The following is an 18,099-nucleotide window of genomic DNA, read 5'->3' as shown; positions in this document are numbered from 1 at the left end:
ACAGTACTCTGGGTGTGTCTGTGAGGGTGTTTTTGGATGAGACTAACATTTCAATCAACAGACTGAATACAGCACATGGCCCTCCCTAATGTAAGTGGCCCTCATCCAATCAGTTGAAGGTCTGAATGGAACAAGTAAGGGAGAAGTCCTCCTTCCTGACTGCTTGAACTAAGACCTCAGTCTTTTCCTGCCTTTGAACTGGAATGGAAACATCAGCTCTTCTAGGGTCTCCAAAAGCTGGCTTTCAGACTGGAACTACATCATCAGCTCTCCTGGATCTCTAGCTGGCCCACTGCAGATCTTGGGACTTCTCAAACTCCGTAATTGTGTGAACCAATTCCTTATAATACATCTCAGGCTGGGCTTGGTGGCTCCCGCCTGTAATCCCAGCACTTTGGGAGGCCACGGCAGGCAGATCACCTGAGGTGTAGATCTAGAGTTCAAGACCAGCCTGGCCAACATGGTAAAATCCTGTCTCTACTAAACATAAAAAATTAGCTGGGCGTGGTGGCAGGTGCCTGTAATCCCAGCTGCCAGGGAGGTGAAGGCAGAAGAATCACTGAAACCCAGGAGGCAGAGGTTGCAGCAAGCTGAGATTGTGCCACTGCACTCCAGCCTAGGTGACACAGCGAGACTCCATCTCAAAAAAAAATAAATAAATAATAAATAAGAAGAAGAATAAAGGCCGGGCGCGGTGGCTCAAGCCTGTAATCCCAGCACTTTGGGAGGCTGAGACGGTCGGATCACGAGGTCAGGAGATCAAGACCATCCTGGCTAACACGGTGAAACCCCGTCTCTACTAAAAAATACAAAAAAAAACTAGCCGGGCGAGGTGGCGGGCACCTGTAGTCCCAGCTACTCGGGAGGCTGAGGCAGGAGAATGGCGTAAACCTGGAAGGCGGAGCTTGCAGTGAGCCGAGATCTGGCCACTGCACTCCAGCCTGGGCAACAGAGCGAGACGCCGTCTCAAAAAAAGAAAAAAAAGAATAAGAATAAATTCCTGAAAAACCCTAACTCCTCAACACAAATTAACGTGGACATTTGAGGTGCCTCCCATTATAAGAAGAAACACAATAGATTCATTAAGAGGGACAGTCTGGGAAACAGCAAAATGAGTCTCACGTCCTCTATCCATCAGAGCAAAAAAAATGAAGAAAATTTCATATAACTTAGTCTGATGCTGTTTGCTATACTGCATAAAAAAGGTAGATCCCTATCCAGCACTTTGTTTCCACCCTTTGTAAAGCTACTCAGATCCTTTCTAGTTCTCTAGGCATTGGTTCTGTAGCTGTAAGTAAAACTACAACTGCCTTTCCTGGCATCTCCAGACACTGACAAGCAGATAAATATGTCCAGGCTGTCATAATTTTTCTGAGACAACTGATATTGTATACTTGAAAACTGCAATGTGTCTCAAGTTCAACACAGCCTTCCTCCATCTAAGTAGTGGCCAAATATTCATAATACACCTCTAATTTCCTTCCATCCTCCTCCCCAATTCAAAACCAATGTGTATTCTCAAGCTACATTTCAGGGGCTACACACAGTAAGTAGGTCTCATTTCCCAAATAATAATCACTACAGAGGTGTAATACAGGAGATATATGAAAAAACATATTTTATTCCCTCTGGGCCCAAATGAATCATACTTTCTGGTCACAACTTTTAGAGGCAGGCTATTATTTCAGCAGGCCACTCTCTCACTTTTTCTTTTCCCTCTCTGACTCCTTCATCCTCTACCAAAGTACAGAAAAAAGTATCTCTAGCCCCCTTCTGTCACCCACAAATCAGTGTATGATAGTCAACAAAAACTGAGGAAAGACTCCTAGCCAAGAAAGAGACCCACTAAAGAGTGGTGTTTTTGTTCTGATCATTCTAAACTATACAAGGCTGATGTGACAACACAAATGGTGCCCCTCTGTACCTTTTTTTGGTACACCAATAGTTGTTCTATGTCCCCATCATTTCCTTTTGAGACCTTGAAGTTTCAACAACATTCTTGACCTTACTGTATTCAATGTTAAACACTTGAATGCTACAAAGAGCATGTGCATGTGACGCTACTAGGCTGAAAAAATAAGGCCTACCTCTCCCAGGCCAAGCTGTTTTGGACATGATCACACTGATCAGTTTGAGTCCAAGTATAGCCAGAGAACCAAGCAGAAAAGGAAAGTTTCAGAGATGAAAAATAGGCTTAAAAATTAAAATGTGACAATGTAAAATCTTAACTCCTGAAGACCAATGAATTACCAAAAACAGTGAACTGGCTGCAGACGCTCACTGCCTCTATTTCTGTGAGGCAAATTATTTTAAGATTACTAGGAAAAAAGACAGTAAACAATGAGTTGAGCACTTTGAGAGGTTGAGGCAGGCAGATCACTTGAGCCCAGGAGTTTGAGACCAGCCTGGGCAACAAGGCAAAACCCTATCTCTATAAAAATACAAAAATTACCCAGGCATGGTGGCACATGCCTGTAGTCCCAGCCACTTGGGAGGCTGAGGTGGGAGGATCACTTGAGCCTGGGAGGTCGAGGCTGTGGTGAGCTGAGATTGTGTCACTGTGCTCCAGCCTAGGCGACAGAAAAAAAAAAATCAGTGAGTTAGGGTTTTTTGTTTTGTTTTGTTTTGTTTTTTGAGATGGAGTTTCATTCTTGCTGCCCCGACTAGAGTGCGATGGTGTGATCCTGGCTCACCACAACCTCCGCCTCCCGGGTTCAAGTGATTGGCCTGCCTCAGCCTCCCAAGTAGCTGGGACTACAGGCATGCGTCACCACGGCCAGCTAATTTTGTATTTTTAGTAGAGACAGGGTTTCTCCATGTTGGTCAGTGGTCAGGCTGGTCTCGATCTCTTAACCTTGTGATCCGCCTGCCTCGGCCTCCCAAAGTGGTGAAATTAAAGGTGTGAGCCACAGCACCTGGCAGGAATCATTTTTTAAAATCTCAGAGGCAAAGATCTCAAACATCTGTCTTTCTGTGCCTGTATGCTGCCCAACTCATTCCCAAAAAGGAATAGGAATCAGATTCCTACCAACATAAGGCTCCCAATATATGTTATGTAGGTTTCTGGGGAAACTACATCAACTGAAGTAGTCTTTAAAAATTAAAGTAAGACGCCAGGCGCAGTGGCTCACACCTGTAATGCCAGCACTTTGGGAGGCTGAGGTGGGCAGAGCACAAGGTCAGGAGATTGAGACCATCTTGGCTAACATAGTGAAACCCCAATCTCTACTAAAAATACAAAAAATTAGCTGGGCATGGTGACAAGCACCTGTAGTCCCAGCTACTCGGGAGGCTGAGGCAGGAGAATCGCTTGAACTTGGGAGGCAGAGGTTGCAGTGAGCCGAGATCGCACCACTGCATTCCAGCCTAGGCAACAGAGCAAGACTCTGTCTCAAAAAAACAAACAAAAATTAAGAAAACCAAAGCACACAATGATGAACCACTTTTCTCTTCTCGCTGTAATTTTTTTTTGATTTGCTCTCTGGGGATCAAGACTAAACAAAATCATTAGTCTTAGATTCCTGAATTTGACCTCGCCTCATAGCTAATGTGAGCAAGAGTAGTTTTTTTTTTTTTTTTTTAATACAATTAAGACAAAAGGACTTTATATCAGCAGGACTTTAGGGCCGTGGTTCCACTGTTTTTATAGTAAAATACACTAATGGTGGGGTAGAGGTTGGAGAAGGAGGTGGAAACACCCGTTACAAGGCAACATGACAGATAGCAGGACCCTAACTAGACTTTAAGGAATTAATTCTATTCAGGTGGGGGAGCCCTACATAATTAAGTTTCACACTTACAAAATTATCACTCTGAATTCAGGGATAAGAGGCATTTGGTTGTAGACACAATTCCATCTGTAGATACTAACTTTAAATTTAGAGAAGAAAAACATTCATTGCATTAATATTATGTGTTGAGTTTCTTACATGATTCCTAAATCCATCTACTAATTTTTTGTTTTGATACAATTTACAGCTATGATAAGATGATTACCACAGCCCAGATTCAGGTGTGGTCTTTAGCTTCAGAAAGTCCATCGGTCATGTAACTGACTGTCATTGCTAAATCTGTTGCTTGCAGAGGCCTCAGAGCTCTGGCTTTGCCGAGTAGAGTCCTCACCATTTAAGCTCTTCCTACATACAGGACATGTGTCATGCTGAAACAGAAAAATATTAGTCTATGTGAAGATCCTGGCCTGAGAAGCTGGGAGTACTGCACACTTAAATAACCCTGAGAATTGTCACATCAAAAATTACAACTTGGAATAGAAAAACAATAGGGAATGCATCCTCATACAGCATGCACTGGCCTCTAAGGTGTGATACCAGGATATCTCCCAAACAGAACTTTAAGCAGAACTGACAGGCACAATTCTAGGCCAGCAAGTTAAAAACAGCTAACACATACCACCAAACAGAAATAACCAGAAACAGTAAGTGATCTATGACAAGAGGGTAATTGCCCATTACTTCCCATATGGTCTAGAGCAGAGGTCAGCAAACTTTTTGTTTAAAGGGACAGGAAAATTGGCCAGGTGCACTGGCTCACACCTGTGATCCCAATACTTTGGGAGGCCGAGGCAGGCGGATCACTTGAGGTCAGGAGTTTGAGATCAGCCTGGCCAACATGGCGAAACCCTGTCTCTACTAAAAACACAAAAATTGGCTGGGCATGGTGGTGCATGCCTGTAATCCCAGCTACTCTGAGAGACTGAGGCACAAGAATCACTTGAACCCAGGAGGTGGAGGTTTCAGTGAGCTGAGATCATGCCACTGCACTCCAGTCTGGGTGACAGAGTGAGACTCTATCTCAAAATAAATACATAAAAGGACAGAAAATAAATATTTTAGGCTTTGCAGGCCACACTACAGTCTAATCAACTCTGCTGATGTAGCACACGACTAATCAATTCTGCTGATGTAGCACAAAAGTTGCCACAATCTATAAACAAATGAACATAGCTGTGTTCCAATAAAATGTTATTTACAGTAACAGGTGGCAGGAAACAATGACCTGTAGAACATAGTTTGCAACCCTTGGTCAGAAAAGTTCCAAACAAATAACAGTACCAGAGTTACCCAGGGATTTATGGGATAAAATCTGATCTACTTGGATCTCGAGGAACTGTTAACTCTATCTTTATTCTGAATCATCCCCCCAAGAAGCCATGACTTGCCGTACTCACCAGTTCCAGCCATGGCACAATACAACTGCTGTGAAAGAAGTGATTGCAAGGTAACTGCCGGACTTCCTCTTCAACTGTGTAATCTTCTTTGCATACTGGACACTCTAAACCCATATCTGTTGAAGAAGGTAATGCCTTTTAAAGTAAACAAGCAAAAGGAAGGAAGACAAAACTAACCCAATGTCTCTACCAACCCTATGAATGCATAAAGACACAAGAGACAAAAGAAAATGTACACCCAAGTAGCAGGCAGCTAAAAGGCATGAATTTATTTCAAAACGAGGGTAAAGGTATAGTAGACGGAGACATGAAAAGGAGGAATGACGAATGGGGCCTACTCCAAAAAGGCCTACGTAGGAACTGTACAAGGCCTATTTTTTGATGTAAAGAGTTGGAAGAAATAAACCGGGGCTTAGATGATCTTTCAGTAAAACGGAAAAACTTCTTCCCAAATGTGTGACAGCTCTCTGGCAGTCAGTTTCCACTGTCAATCTTTCCACTATAGCCAAGGGATTCATCTCAGCAACCTTAGCAGTTCAGTGTCTCAAGCCACTTGCCACTTCCACCATGCTCTTTTCAGCATGGGATAAAGCACTCTATATTTCAGTGTGGCTACCCTAAAGTCCTCTGTAAAAATTGTTAATGAGGGCGAAGGCGGGTGGATCACGAGGTCAGAAGTTCAAGACCAGCCTGGCCAAGATGGTAAAAACCCTGTCTCTACTAAAAATACAGAGATTAGCTGGGTGTGATGGTGGGCACCTATAATCCCAGCTACTTGGGAGGCTGAGGCAGAGAACTGCTTGAACCCGGGAGGCAGAGGTTGCAGTGAGCCAATTCACGCCACTGCACTCCAGCCTGGACAACAGAGCAACTCTGTCTCAAAAAAAAAAAAAAAAAAAATTGTTAATAAAAGCTATACCAGAAAAGAAAAAAAATACCAGAAGCTATACCAGAAAAGCTATACCAGAAGTGGTGCTGCAGAACTGCAAAGTTGAAGTCTAGCTCAGGTCACCAAATCAAGAGACAGAAAACCCTCTTCTCTGAGAAGCAACAGTCACCAACTATATTGGGAATTCCAAGCAGCAAGTTTTGAGTTTCCCAAATTCGGCTAATACTGTCAGCTAGTCCACATGCCTAGTGGCTGGGATATGCTCCATGAACCAACAGCAGATAAGGCATTTGGGGCAGTACTACTACTTAACCGATTTACTCCTTACTCTCCATTCTTACCACCTTAGCCTTAATTATTTTACTCCTCATGCCTAGTCTGCTGCAACAGCCTCCCAGCTAGTATCCCAGATTCCACGATCTTAACCCTCCAAATATATCCTATACTTTGCTTCAACTTAATTTTCCCTCAAACCAGCTCCATAGCAATCCCCAGCTCCTCTTCACTTGGATTCTCAGCTGGCACCTCAAAAATCAACGAATTAAAAATGTAAAACATCACCTCATATCCTTACCCAAACCAGGGCCCATTCACTATTTCCCCAGCCCTTAAGATGTCAGCACCATGTTTACAGTTACAAAGCTGTGAAATCTCAGAATTATCTTTGACTTTCCCCTCCTTCATCCCATTACGCAATCAGTGAGGAAAGTCTTTCTCCAAAATGATCTTCTGAATCTACCCTTTCCTTTCTGTTAGTATTGTCACCATCACCTGAACCTCACCTGGAATGCTGCCACAGACTCCAAAATCCCTGTTTCTGCTATCTCGCTTCCAATGTGCTACACACTGCCCCTAGACTAATCTTCCCTAAAGACCACTTTACCTGACTCACACACCATGTATATTAAATAGAATGACCTAAGATGGCCCACCTTGTCTTTGAAATCTCTAACTCTAAACTCGAACTGATGGGAACAGAAACTCCCAGTCCAGAATGTTGTCCCTTATCACTAAATTCCTCCAGTGCTTACAAATAAAGTAGTATCTATGACTAATATACCTAACTGTACCTGACACAAAGTAGATCTGAAACAAATTTCCAGTCTCCTATTTTTTTCTCTTCTCCTTTCCCCAATGTCAGTATCATGTGTCCAACACAGTTTTTAATCATTTGATGAGTTTTTCTTCAACTTATTAGAATCAAGTCTTATCTATCTTTGTACCTCTTTATTCCCAATGGCACCTAAAAAAGAGACACAATTGCTTAGGAAATACCTACTGACTAACCTAATAAAGGGGTAGAACTTTCCAGATTTGGCACCCAGGTAAGAATTTTAGAGGGCCATAGCTTCACTTAAAGGTCCTTAATATAGGAAGGTATTGGAATTTTTTTTCTTATTTATTTTTTTTTGTCTTTTATTTTGTTCGCTTTTAAACTTTTCACTTGTCAGAAGATACGGGGATTTTGAACAGAGATCAGAAGATGACAGAATAAGTATAAAAATGAACCTACCAACTTGTTCCTGAGTTACTGTCACTGTTGGAAGAGATGTGATCTTTTCCTTGTCAGCTGGGGGAGGGCCTGTGTTTTCCAGTTGTCCTAAAAGCTACAAAAAAAGAGAAAGAAAAAGATGAAGTGGCAGACATCTCAATATACCTGGAGAGGGAGCTGCTCCAGCTGAGAACCAACAGCGCAGACATTAGGTATGTTAGTTACTCTTACTTCTGCTAGGCTCTGAGAGGCTTGGGTTTCCCCTTTCCTGCTGCCAGAACACTCATAATTGCTTTACAATTTCAGAGTGACATTGCATAAGCCTACAGACAAACCCATGATTGCAAGGCCCATCTCTGGGTATAAAGCAACTTCAGGGGCAGCAAAAGGGTTGTGATGTCATGAATAAAACTACAGCTTAATTAAAAAGTTAATATGTAACTGGTCCAAAAGCTTCATTCTGCTGGAATAAGAAAAAAGTGAGAATATGAAAAGCAGCATAATATAAGCCAAGAAATAAGTAAATTACCGCCTATAAGAAGACTGAATATAAAGGACATGCTTTCTAGTCTCAGAAATCCACAAGGGAAATGAAAAACCAATCAAATTAAAATGAACATAAACAAGTGGAAGCAATTATACATGGCATGGGAATACCTTTTTCTCTGCTTCCTTCCCCTACTTTGCTCCATCTAGCAGAAATCCCTGCTTCAACATGTGAGGAAATCCTTTTTTTGTGAAATACTTGTCAACAGAATCCTTATTGGACTGAACAAGAAAGACCAAAAATACAAAATACTATTTTTTATAGAAGTCTTTTCTTCCTATGGAGATGAAACCATCTTCTAGAAATTCCCTCGGACCTAGGAAGTGCATGGATGCTGAGCTAACCCCATAAATCATTCATCCCTTTAGTAAAACGGAAACCCCAAAGCTCAAAATATTAGAGAAAGCAGAGTGACTGCCATTTCAGAAAGTAGCAGAAGGAAAGCAGGAAGCCTATGGAACCATGAGACACACTGAACAGACACCCTCAAAAGGCAGCTCCTCACCTGGGTTACAATGGCATCAAGCCCTGTCTGACCCCAGGCATAGTCCCCAGGGTTGGAGTGCAGCATCCCGCTCCTATACATGAGATGAGACAGACAGCATTAGATGGAGTGACCAGGCTCTGCCTTACACCACAGAAAAAAAGTGGCAGAGGGATCCTGTTCTCTCTCAGAGCTGGAAAGTCACTAGTCCTCAAGGATCAAGAGGCAAAGAATTCTGTATATTTTCAAGATCAAACAAACTATCCAGAGATAGTATATCATTCTCTAGGAATTTTACTTAACTAGAACATAAAATGTGAAGCTACCTAAAGTACCACATGACATGCCAGAACAAAAAGAGTGACTCATTGCCTGTTGGTTTCAAAAATTTGTCTTTTCTGTGCCCACTTATATTAAACACAGATGGAGCTGCTTTTTAAGGAGAGTTTTCCCTTCATGACTGGTCAAAATCTACAGCAAACATCCCTCATTATAAGAGGCCGCCCACAGTTCTGGACAATGAGGAGCTTTCAAGTAGAGAAGCAGCCATAGCAGTCTCTCTGAATCACAACTTAGAGCAATTACAAAAGGGATTTGGCAACACCTTTTTTTTCCCCCCGCAGAGCTGCTGGTACACTACCAGCAGAGGTCCAGACTAGTGGATGACAGAGGTCCTAAAGGGACTGAGGTTCCTTTGAGCAAAGAAACCTTCTGGGTCACAGTCAGAAGCGGCAAATAATTTCTCTGACAAGAAGAAATTCCATCTTTAATCCCTATCATACATAAGTGTCACTCTGATACTGAATTACAGCCTATTGTTTCTTCTGACAAATCCTCTTACTTTGAAAAAAATAAAGTTCAGCATAATGTTTTCAACTTCAGAAATTCTTAAGGAGTAAAATATTCCTGTGTAGTCTACTGGGGAACCCACAAATCAGATACCAAGCCTGGCAGGGACCATCTCATTCCCTGCATCAACACAACTCTCAGACCTGAATATAAAAGGGATCAAGACATTTCTAGCAACCAAACATTCTGGGGGACCAGGACAGCCTTCCTGAGCCTGAATAATAAAAAAATAAAAGTTCTGATTAAGTTTGGGCTTAGCAGATAATGGCAGTCTAGCAGCCTCCAGTTACATCTACATACTCACCTATGCAGTTTTTTTGTTTTGTTTTGTTTTTTTGAGATGGAGTCTCGTTCTGTTGCCCAGGCTGGAGTACAGTGGCGCGATCTCAGCTCACTGCAACCTCCGTCTCCCGGGTTCAAGTGATTCTCCTGCCTCAGCCTCCAAGTAACTGGGACTACAGGTGCGTGCCACCACGCCTGGCTAATTTTTTGTATTTTTGGTAGAGATGAGGTTTCACCATGTTAGCCAGGATGGTCTCGATCTCCTGACCTCGTGATCCGCCAGCCTCGGCCTCCCAAAGTGCTGGAATGCGATTATGGGTGTGAGCCACCACGCCTGGCCTATGCAGCTCTTTTTCTCTACTGCACAGAAATGAGAGCACCTAAAATGATGTCACTCCAATAGAATAAGATAGAAAGCAATTAGTTACTTACCAGGAAAAAGGGTGTGGAGATCCAGGAATGGCAGAATTTGCAAAGAATCCTGCAAAGATGTGTTGTAGTATTCTGTTAGAGAAAAAAAAATTAGGTAAGACAACAGACTAATGAAAGTACTCTACAGATAGCCATGGCTGCCTAATTACCAACTACTTCCCTAAACCAAAATGGTTTTTCATTGGCTATTACACAAGAGACAACATCAGAAATCAGCCTGCCACACGGCGGTGTGCTATTTTGCTATTATGGCTATCTTCCTGAACTCTGCTATCTTATAGATTAATAGATTTTTGTGAATTAAGCTGGAAAGGGATCTGATGGCATGGTATAGTTTTTCAAACTATGTTCCTTGTATATCTGACACCAACATAAGGAAGGGTTAAAAGGGATGCCGAGCCAGTGGAATTCTGGACCCACCTCCCTTTAACAAGGGTAGTTCCATTTTTGTATGTTGTACACATTGGGTTTCTGAATAAGATATCATTTAGTGGGTCCTTCAAAATAAAAGTTCAAGTAATAATTCTATTTTAAGGTTGTTTCAGATGATTATAACACAAACACATATAAACACACACATGCTTAGCATTTGTCTCTCTGAATACTTAAGATGGCACAGGTACACAGTTCTTTATACGAATGAGTCTTTGCTACCCAAAGAGATACTGGAGCGATGCCTCAGCAAAAGAAAAACCTGAAGAAATTGTTCCCCTAGATCTTCTGTGTTCTGGATGATACGTAATTTTTTTTTCTTTTTTGAGACAGAGTCTCGCTCTGCCGCCCAGGGTGGAGTGCAATGACGTGATCTCGGCTCACTGCAACCTCTGCCTCCCGGGTTCAGGCAATTCTCCTGCCTTAGCCTCCCGAGCAGCTGGGATTACAGGCACCTGCCACCACACCCGGCTAATTTTTTGTATATTTAGTAGATTTAGTAGAGACGGGGTTTTACCATGTTGACAAAGTTGATCTTGAACTCCTGACCTCGGCCTCCCAAACTGCTGGGATTACAGGTGTGAGCCACTGCGACCAGCAATGATATGCAATTTTAAGTCCCTGGTTCCCACTTTACTTATTAGGCCAATTAATGTAACAATGGCAGTAGCCAACATTAGACTTTCCCTGCTACTAAAGTTCAACAGCGGCTAACTGCACTATTCCGTTTGTTTGCTTGCCTTTTGTATTATTTTCATTACTTATTTTAACTGATAAAAAATATATATATTATGGTATAGAACATATTTTGAAATATGTAAGCATTGTGGAATGACTGCATCAACCTATCAACATATGCATTACCTCACAAACTTATTCACAACAATAACACTTAAAATCTACTCTCTTAGCAATTTTCAAACGTACAAAACACTGTTTTTTGTTTTTTTGTTTTTTTTGAGATGAAGTCTTGCTCTGTCACCCAGGCTGGAGTACAGTGGCACCATCTCGGCTCACTGCAAACTCTGTCCCCCAGGTTCAAGCAATTCTTGTGCTTTAGCCTCCCAAGTAGCTGGGATTACAGATGCGCACCACCATGCCCAGCTAATTCTTGTATTTTTAGTAGAGATGGGATTTCACCATATTAGCCGGGCTGTCAAGTAATCTGCCTGCCTTGGCCTCCCAAAGGGCTGGGATTCTAGGCATGAGCCATTGCACCTGGCTGAAAACATTGTTATTAACTACAGCCACCATGTTGTACAACACATCTCTTGAACTTTTAACTGAAATTTTGTATCCTTCAACATCTCTCTAATCCACCCCCTCTGCCCCACAGCTCCTGGTAACTACCATTTTACTCTCTGCTTCTATGAATTCATTGGCTTTTTTAAAGAATGCTTCATGTTGTTTTAAAAATATATCCAAAAATTATTTGATAATCTTCCCTTCAGTGTGGGCTGGACTTAGTGACTCACTTAACAATAGAATATGGCAGAATTGATCACCTGTGACTTCCAAGACAAGGTAACAAAGCGGGAGAAATGGCCAGGTGTGGTGGCTCATGCCTGTAATCCCAGCACTTCGAGGTGGGTGGATCACTTGAGGTCAGGAGTTCGAGACCAGCCTGGCCAACATGACTCCATCTCTACTAAAAATACAAAAATTAGCTAGGCATGGCGGCACATGCCTATAGTCTCAGCTACTCAGGAGGATAAGGCAGGAGAATTACTTGAACACAGGAGGCGGAGGTTGCACTGAGCCAAGACCATGCCATTGCACTCCAGCATGGGTGACAGAGTGAGACTTTGCCTCAAGAAAAAAAGGTGGGGGGGGGCGGGGTGCGTAGTGCTTCCTCCTTGTACTTCTGTTGGATCAATCACTTGCTCTGGGAGAGTGCCATATCAAGCAGTCCTGTAGAAAGGTCCATGTGATGAGGAACTGAGTACTCCTGCCACCAGCCAGAACAAACCTGCCAGAATATGTGTAAAGCCTAGTCACCCTATATACTGCAGCAATGGCCAACATCTTGACTGTAAGCTCATGAAATCCTGGGCCAGAATCACTCAGCGACGCTACTCCCAACTGAACCTGTTCCTGACCCAGTGAATCTGTGAGATAATAAATATTTGTTTGTTTTAAGCCACTAAACTTTGAGATAATTTGTTATATGGCAATAGGTAACATACAGATTTTCATATCTGGATACACGTGCTACCATAATAAAGAGCTAAAATGTGAGAGTATCTTTGGAACCCAGCAGTGGGGCAGAAGTTAAAAGGACTTTGAGGAGAGCATCAGTGAAGTTTGAAGAGCCTTGAAAAGAAACAGAAGCACTATGGCCTTTGAGGAAGTTAAAGGTGAGAGATTAAGAAAAGGCAGAAAAATCTTATTAGAAACTGGAGGGAAAAGGATCCTTGTTATATACTGGCAAAGCTGTTGCCTTACCATAACATGGAAAGTAGATGTTGCGGTCCACAAACTGGTTGATAATCTAGCTAAAGAGATTTCTACTTTTGAAAGTACCTCCTGGCTTCTTGTTGCTTATTTTAAAATGCAAAAGAGGGATAAATTAAAGGAAGGACAGACAGTTAAACAAAAAGGACAGAATTATATAATTCTGAGAATTCCCAGCATCTCCAGATTAGTAAATGACACTAAAATTAAGAAATGGATTTCAAGCAAAGATTAAATCCAAGGCACTGCCAAAAGACTGATTTCAAATGAAGCCAAGGATCAGACTATAACAATTCTTTGTTAAGACCTCAGAAAGGGCCAGGTGCAGTGGCTCACACCTACAATCCCAGCACTTTGGGAGGTCAAGGCAGGAGGATCACTTGAGGCCAGGAATTTGAGACCAGCCTGGCCAACATGGAGAAACCCGTCTCTACTAAAAATACAAAAATTAGCTGGGCATGGTGTCACACACCTCTAATGCCAGCTACTCGGGAGGCCGAAACATGAGAATCACTTGAACCCGGAGGCAGACGTTGCAGTGGGCTGAGATTGCACCACTGCACTCCAGTCTAGGTGACAGAGTACGACTCTGCCTCCAAAAAAAAAAAAAAAAAAAACCACAACCTCAGAAAGATCTAAAATAGTACCTAAAGAATCATTCAGTTAGAAAATTGGACTAAGAAGTTTAAGGGTGTTACTGCTGTAACAAACTACCACAAACTGGGTAGCTTAAAACAAAAGGAATTTATTCGCTCACTGATTTGGAGGGTGTCAGTAGGGTTAGTTCTTTCAGAAAGTTCTAAGGGAGATTATTTCCATGACTCTTTCCCGGCTTCTGGTGATGGTTGGCAGCAATCTTTGCCATTCCTTGATTTGTAGACGTTATGTCCTCCCAGTCTCTGCCTCTGTCATCACACGGCTTTCTTCTCTTTGTCTTCTGTGTTCATGTCCAAATTTCTAGCCTCCTCTTTTTTTTTTTTTTTTTTGAGGCAGAGTCTCACTCTCGCCCAGGCCGTAGTGCAGTAGGTGCGATCTTGGCTCACTGCAACCTCTGCCTCAAGGTTAAAGCGATTCTCATGCCTCAGCCTCCTGAGTAGCTGGGATTACAGGCATGGGCCACCACACCTGGCTAATTTTTGTATTTTTAGTAGACAATGGGGTTTTACCACATTGGCCAGGCTGGTCTCGAACTCCTGACCTCAGGTGATCCTCCCACCTCGGCCTCCCAAAGTGCTGAGATTACAGGAGTAAGCCGCCGCACCCAGCAAATTTCTCTCCTTATAAGACTATCAACCGTTGGATTAAGGTCCTTCCTGATCCAGTGTGATCTTATTATAACTTGACTACATCTGTAAAGACCTTATTTCCAAATAAGGTCATATTCACAGTGACCTTATCAGGGTTAGGACTTGAACACAGCTTTTTGGGGGACACAATTCTACCCACTACAAGTGGTATCCCTCAGCAATCCCAGCAGAAACCCAAGGTGGAAAAAGCCTAATTAGAAGAGATTGGTGGACGTGGCTTTTGCCTAATGGCATGAATCCCAGTGAGATTCACAGGATACTCAAAGTTTTAAAAAGAAACACTGACAGCTTAAACTGAAAGGTGGAAGGACAGTACAAAATGAAAACAGGTCTCTGGGCCCTCAAATTTCTACCAGCAAGAAGCATGCTAAGAAAGCTATGCAGCTACAAATATGAACTACTTTTAATGGAAAAGAAAGGATGACTAACAAGGTGGACTCCAGAGTCACAGAGAAGAACTCCTGGGCAGAAGCAGAAGTCCTAGTCAAGGAACTTCCGACATTTGTCTAGACAACTATCAGAACTGCTATGAACCAGCAATTTCTTTGTGCCGCCATTTTTCCCTTTTGGAAGAGGAAATCTTTATACCTGTTCAGAATCACTGCCTGTCCACATCACTGCATGTTGGGTGTGTGATAGGCAGATAACTTGTCTCTTTAGTTTACAGGTCTTCATATCAAAAGGAACTGTGCCTGAGGAGCTACACCCAAGAAGCCACACCCACACTTGGACCTAGTTAAAGGACAGCTACCTGTATTTCAAGCTGATGCTACAGAAGAAGGAAACTTTTTTTGATAGCTCTTGGGAGGAAGAAGTGTAAATAATTTGTGGCTAGAGGGCAAACTGGTGATTTTAAAATACATCCATGAATTCTTTAGAGATGGAGCTAATTCTCTTCTCCTTGAAAGTGGGCTAGACTTAGTGATTCACCTCTTACAGACAAAATGCAGCAGAAATGACAGTGTTTGACTTCCAAAATTAGGATATAAAAAGGCATTATGGGTTTTTTTCCTTCTTCCTCTATCATTCTCTTGGATCAATAACTCCAAGAGAAGCTAGCTGCCAAGTAATAGGGACATTCAAGGAGCCCTATGGAGAGGCCCAGATGGTGAGGAACTAAGGCCTCCTGCCAACAGTCATGTGAGTGAGCCATCTTGGAAGTGGATCTTCCAGGTCTAGTTAAGTGTTCGGATGACTGCAGCCACAGCTGACATGTTGATTATAACCTCATGAAGCCCTTCACCAGAACCACCTAGCTAAACTGCTCCCAAATTCCTGACCCTCAAAAATAGTGAGATAATAAATATTGTCACAAGCTGTTAAATTCTGGGGTAACGTGTTACACAGCAATAGGTAACTAATATATACCCACCTATTTGCCAGTGACAAGAAGGGCAAATTATCACATGCTTAAACTGTTCAATAAGTAAATGGTAATAATCAAATGTGAGAGATAGCCTAGCTCTTGAAGCTGTTAAAAGTCAATCCTACAGGAATGCTTGGAATTACAAGGAACAATTCACCAGCAGCTGATGAGCTGATGATTCCTCTTTCTTGGCTGCTTGCTCTCTGGAAGTCAGATGTTAGTCCCATATTTTTGCAGCAGTAACAGAGACTCCTCAGGGTGGCCCCAATGCATATGAGCTGTTGCTCGGAGAACAATAGTTCATAGAGTATTTACAATGAATTTTGTTTATTAAAAAAAAAAATCTTTTCTTGTTAAAGCTAAATGTCTGGGAAGATGTGGAGGGAAGAAAGATAGTGTATACATTTAATTTTAGAAACTTACAGAAGAGAAAAATCAACCCACTGGGTCTGGAAGGGAAGTCACATGCTAAAACCAGGTAAGAGTCTTGACATAGTTTCCAGAGCTGTACTCTCTCTAGGTTTTCCTCGTACTTCCCAGGCTGTTTCTTCTGAGTTTCCTTGGCTTATTCTTATCTTCCAAACTTCTAAGTTTGGAAGGCCCAGGCCTCCATTCTCTGAGCTCTACTATCTCCTATCTTGACTTCTTTGACCATTTTATCCAGCTTTATAATTTTAAATACCATATATAGGCCACAACTTCCAAATTTTATCTCCAGCCAAGACCTCTGCCTACTCAACATTTCCACTTGTGTAATAGGCACCTCAAACTTATTATGTCCCAAACTGAATTAACTCTTAAATATTTTCCTCCAAACTTACTCCTCCTAATGTTCCCCATGTCAGCAGATGGTGGCTCCATTTTTCTTGTTTTCAGGCCAAAAACCTTGATGTCATAACTCTTCTTTCTGTTACACCCCATATCCAATCTGTCAGTAAATCCTATCATGAATATTGCCAAACTGCATCTGAAACCAAACCATTTTTCACTACTCTCACCCAAACCACTGATATCTCTAGCTTACATGAACGCAATAGCCTCTTAAATAGTTTCTCTGCTGTGTCTTTGCCTCGCACACCTTGCAGCCCCCCATTTTATTTTCAGCACAGCAGTTAGAGCAATCATTTCAGGATATAAATGACACCTAAATTCTCCACTGGAACAGAAGCTCTTATAATTGCCAACTAGGCTTCATATAATCTAATACCCACCTCCCCATTCCCACTCCCATCAATTTCTCCTACCAATCCCCTCACCTTCTCTGCCCTACATTGGTCTCTCCTTGTTTGTACATCCCTACACTTCCTTGGTGTCTATTCAGATACTTTCTCAATAAGACATTTGCTGACCATGCTCTTTTTAAAACTTCACTTCCACCATATTCCCTATCTCCCGTCCCTGCTTTTCTTCCACCATAGCACTTACTACTGCTTAACATTCTGTTTATTTTGATTGTCTATCTCTCCCCATTAGTACTTAAGCTCCATAAAGGCAGTCATTCTTGACTATTTATTGACTACTGTATGCCCAACATCTGGCACATAGTAATACACAATGTCTGTTGAATAAATTAAGAGACCTCTTATGGGGCCAGGCAAACTGGCTCACACCCGTAATCCCAGGACATTGGGAGGCCAAGATGGGAATACAAGACCAGCCTGGACAACATAAGGGGACCCCATCTCTACAAAAAAATTTTAAAATTAGCTGAGCCTAGTGCTGCACACCTGTGGTCCCAGATGCTTAGGAAGCTGAGATGGGAGGATCACTTGAGCCCAGGAAAAAATTAATTAATTAATTAACCTCCCCTAGATGGGCTCTGATATGGTTTGGCTGTGTCTCCACCCAAATCTCAACTTGAATTGTATCTCCCAGAATTCCTACATGCTGCAGGAGGGACACAGGGGGAGGTAATTGAATCATGGAGGCTGATCTTTCCCATGCTATTCTCATGATAGTGAATAAGTCTCATGAGATCTGATGGGTTTATCAGGGGTTTCTGCTTTTGCTTCTTCCTCATTTCTCTTGCCGCCACCACGTAAGAAGTCCCTTTCGCCTCCCACCATGATTCTGAGGTCTCCCCAGCCATGTAGAACTGTAAGTCCAATTAAAGCTTTTTCTGGTCGGGCGCGGTGGCTCACGCCTGTAATCCCAGCACTTTGGGAGGCCGAGACGGGCGGATCACAAGGTCAGGAGATCGAGACCACGGTGAAACCCCGTCTCTACTAAAAATACAAAAAAAAGTTAGCCGGGCGCCGTGGCGGGCGCCTGTAGTCCCAGCTACTCGGGAGGCTGAGGCAGGAGAATGGCGGGAACCCGGGAGGCGGAGCTTGCAGTGAGCCGAGATAGCGCCACCGCACTCCAGCCTGGTGGACAG

At 42.6% G+C, this 18,099-nt stretch overlaps 1 protein-coding gene across 2 annotated transcripts in view; it reads right to left on the bottom strand.

The window, feature by feature from the left end:
* Positions 1-3,448: 3,448 nt before the first annotated feature.
* The window catches only part of RNF115 (ring finger protein 115), an 84,350-nt gene continuing 69,699 nt past the window's right edge, over positions 3,449-18,099 (bottom strand). For both annotated transcript variants that reach the window (XM_017874993.1, XM_017875001.1), the window contains 5 exons: positions 10,164-10,235; positions 8,622-8,694; positions 7,591-7,684; positions 5,189-5,304; positions 3,449-4,159 (listed from right to left, as the gene is read on the bottom strand). In XM_017874993.1, the coding sequence (XP_017730482.1) occupies positions 4,028-4,159; positions 5,189-5,304; positions 7,591-7,684; positions 8,622-8,694; positions 10,164-10,235 (487 nt within the window). In that variant the 3' untranslated portion in view covers positions 3,449-4,027. The remainder of the gene's footprint in view (positions 4,160-5,188; positions 5,305-7,590; positions 7,685-8,621; positions 8,695-10,163; positions 10,236-18,099) is intronic.

Source organism: Rhinopithecus bieti, unplaced genomic scaffold (genome assembly GCF_001698545.2).
Source record: "Rhinopithecus bieti isolate Rb0 unplaced genomic scaffold, ASM169854v2 scaffold_1234, whole genome shotgun sequence".
In the NCBI taxonomy this organism is placed as follows: Eukaryota; Metazoa; Chordata; class Mammalia; order Primates; family Cercopithecidae; genus Rhinopithecus; species Rhinopithecus bieti.
Note: the sequence above shows the minus strand (reverse complement) of the source record. Positions and strands in the feature narration are given on the sequence as shown.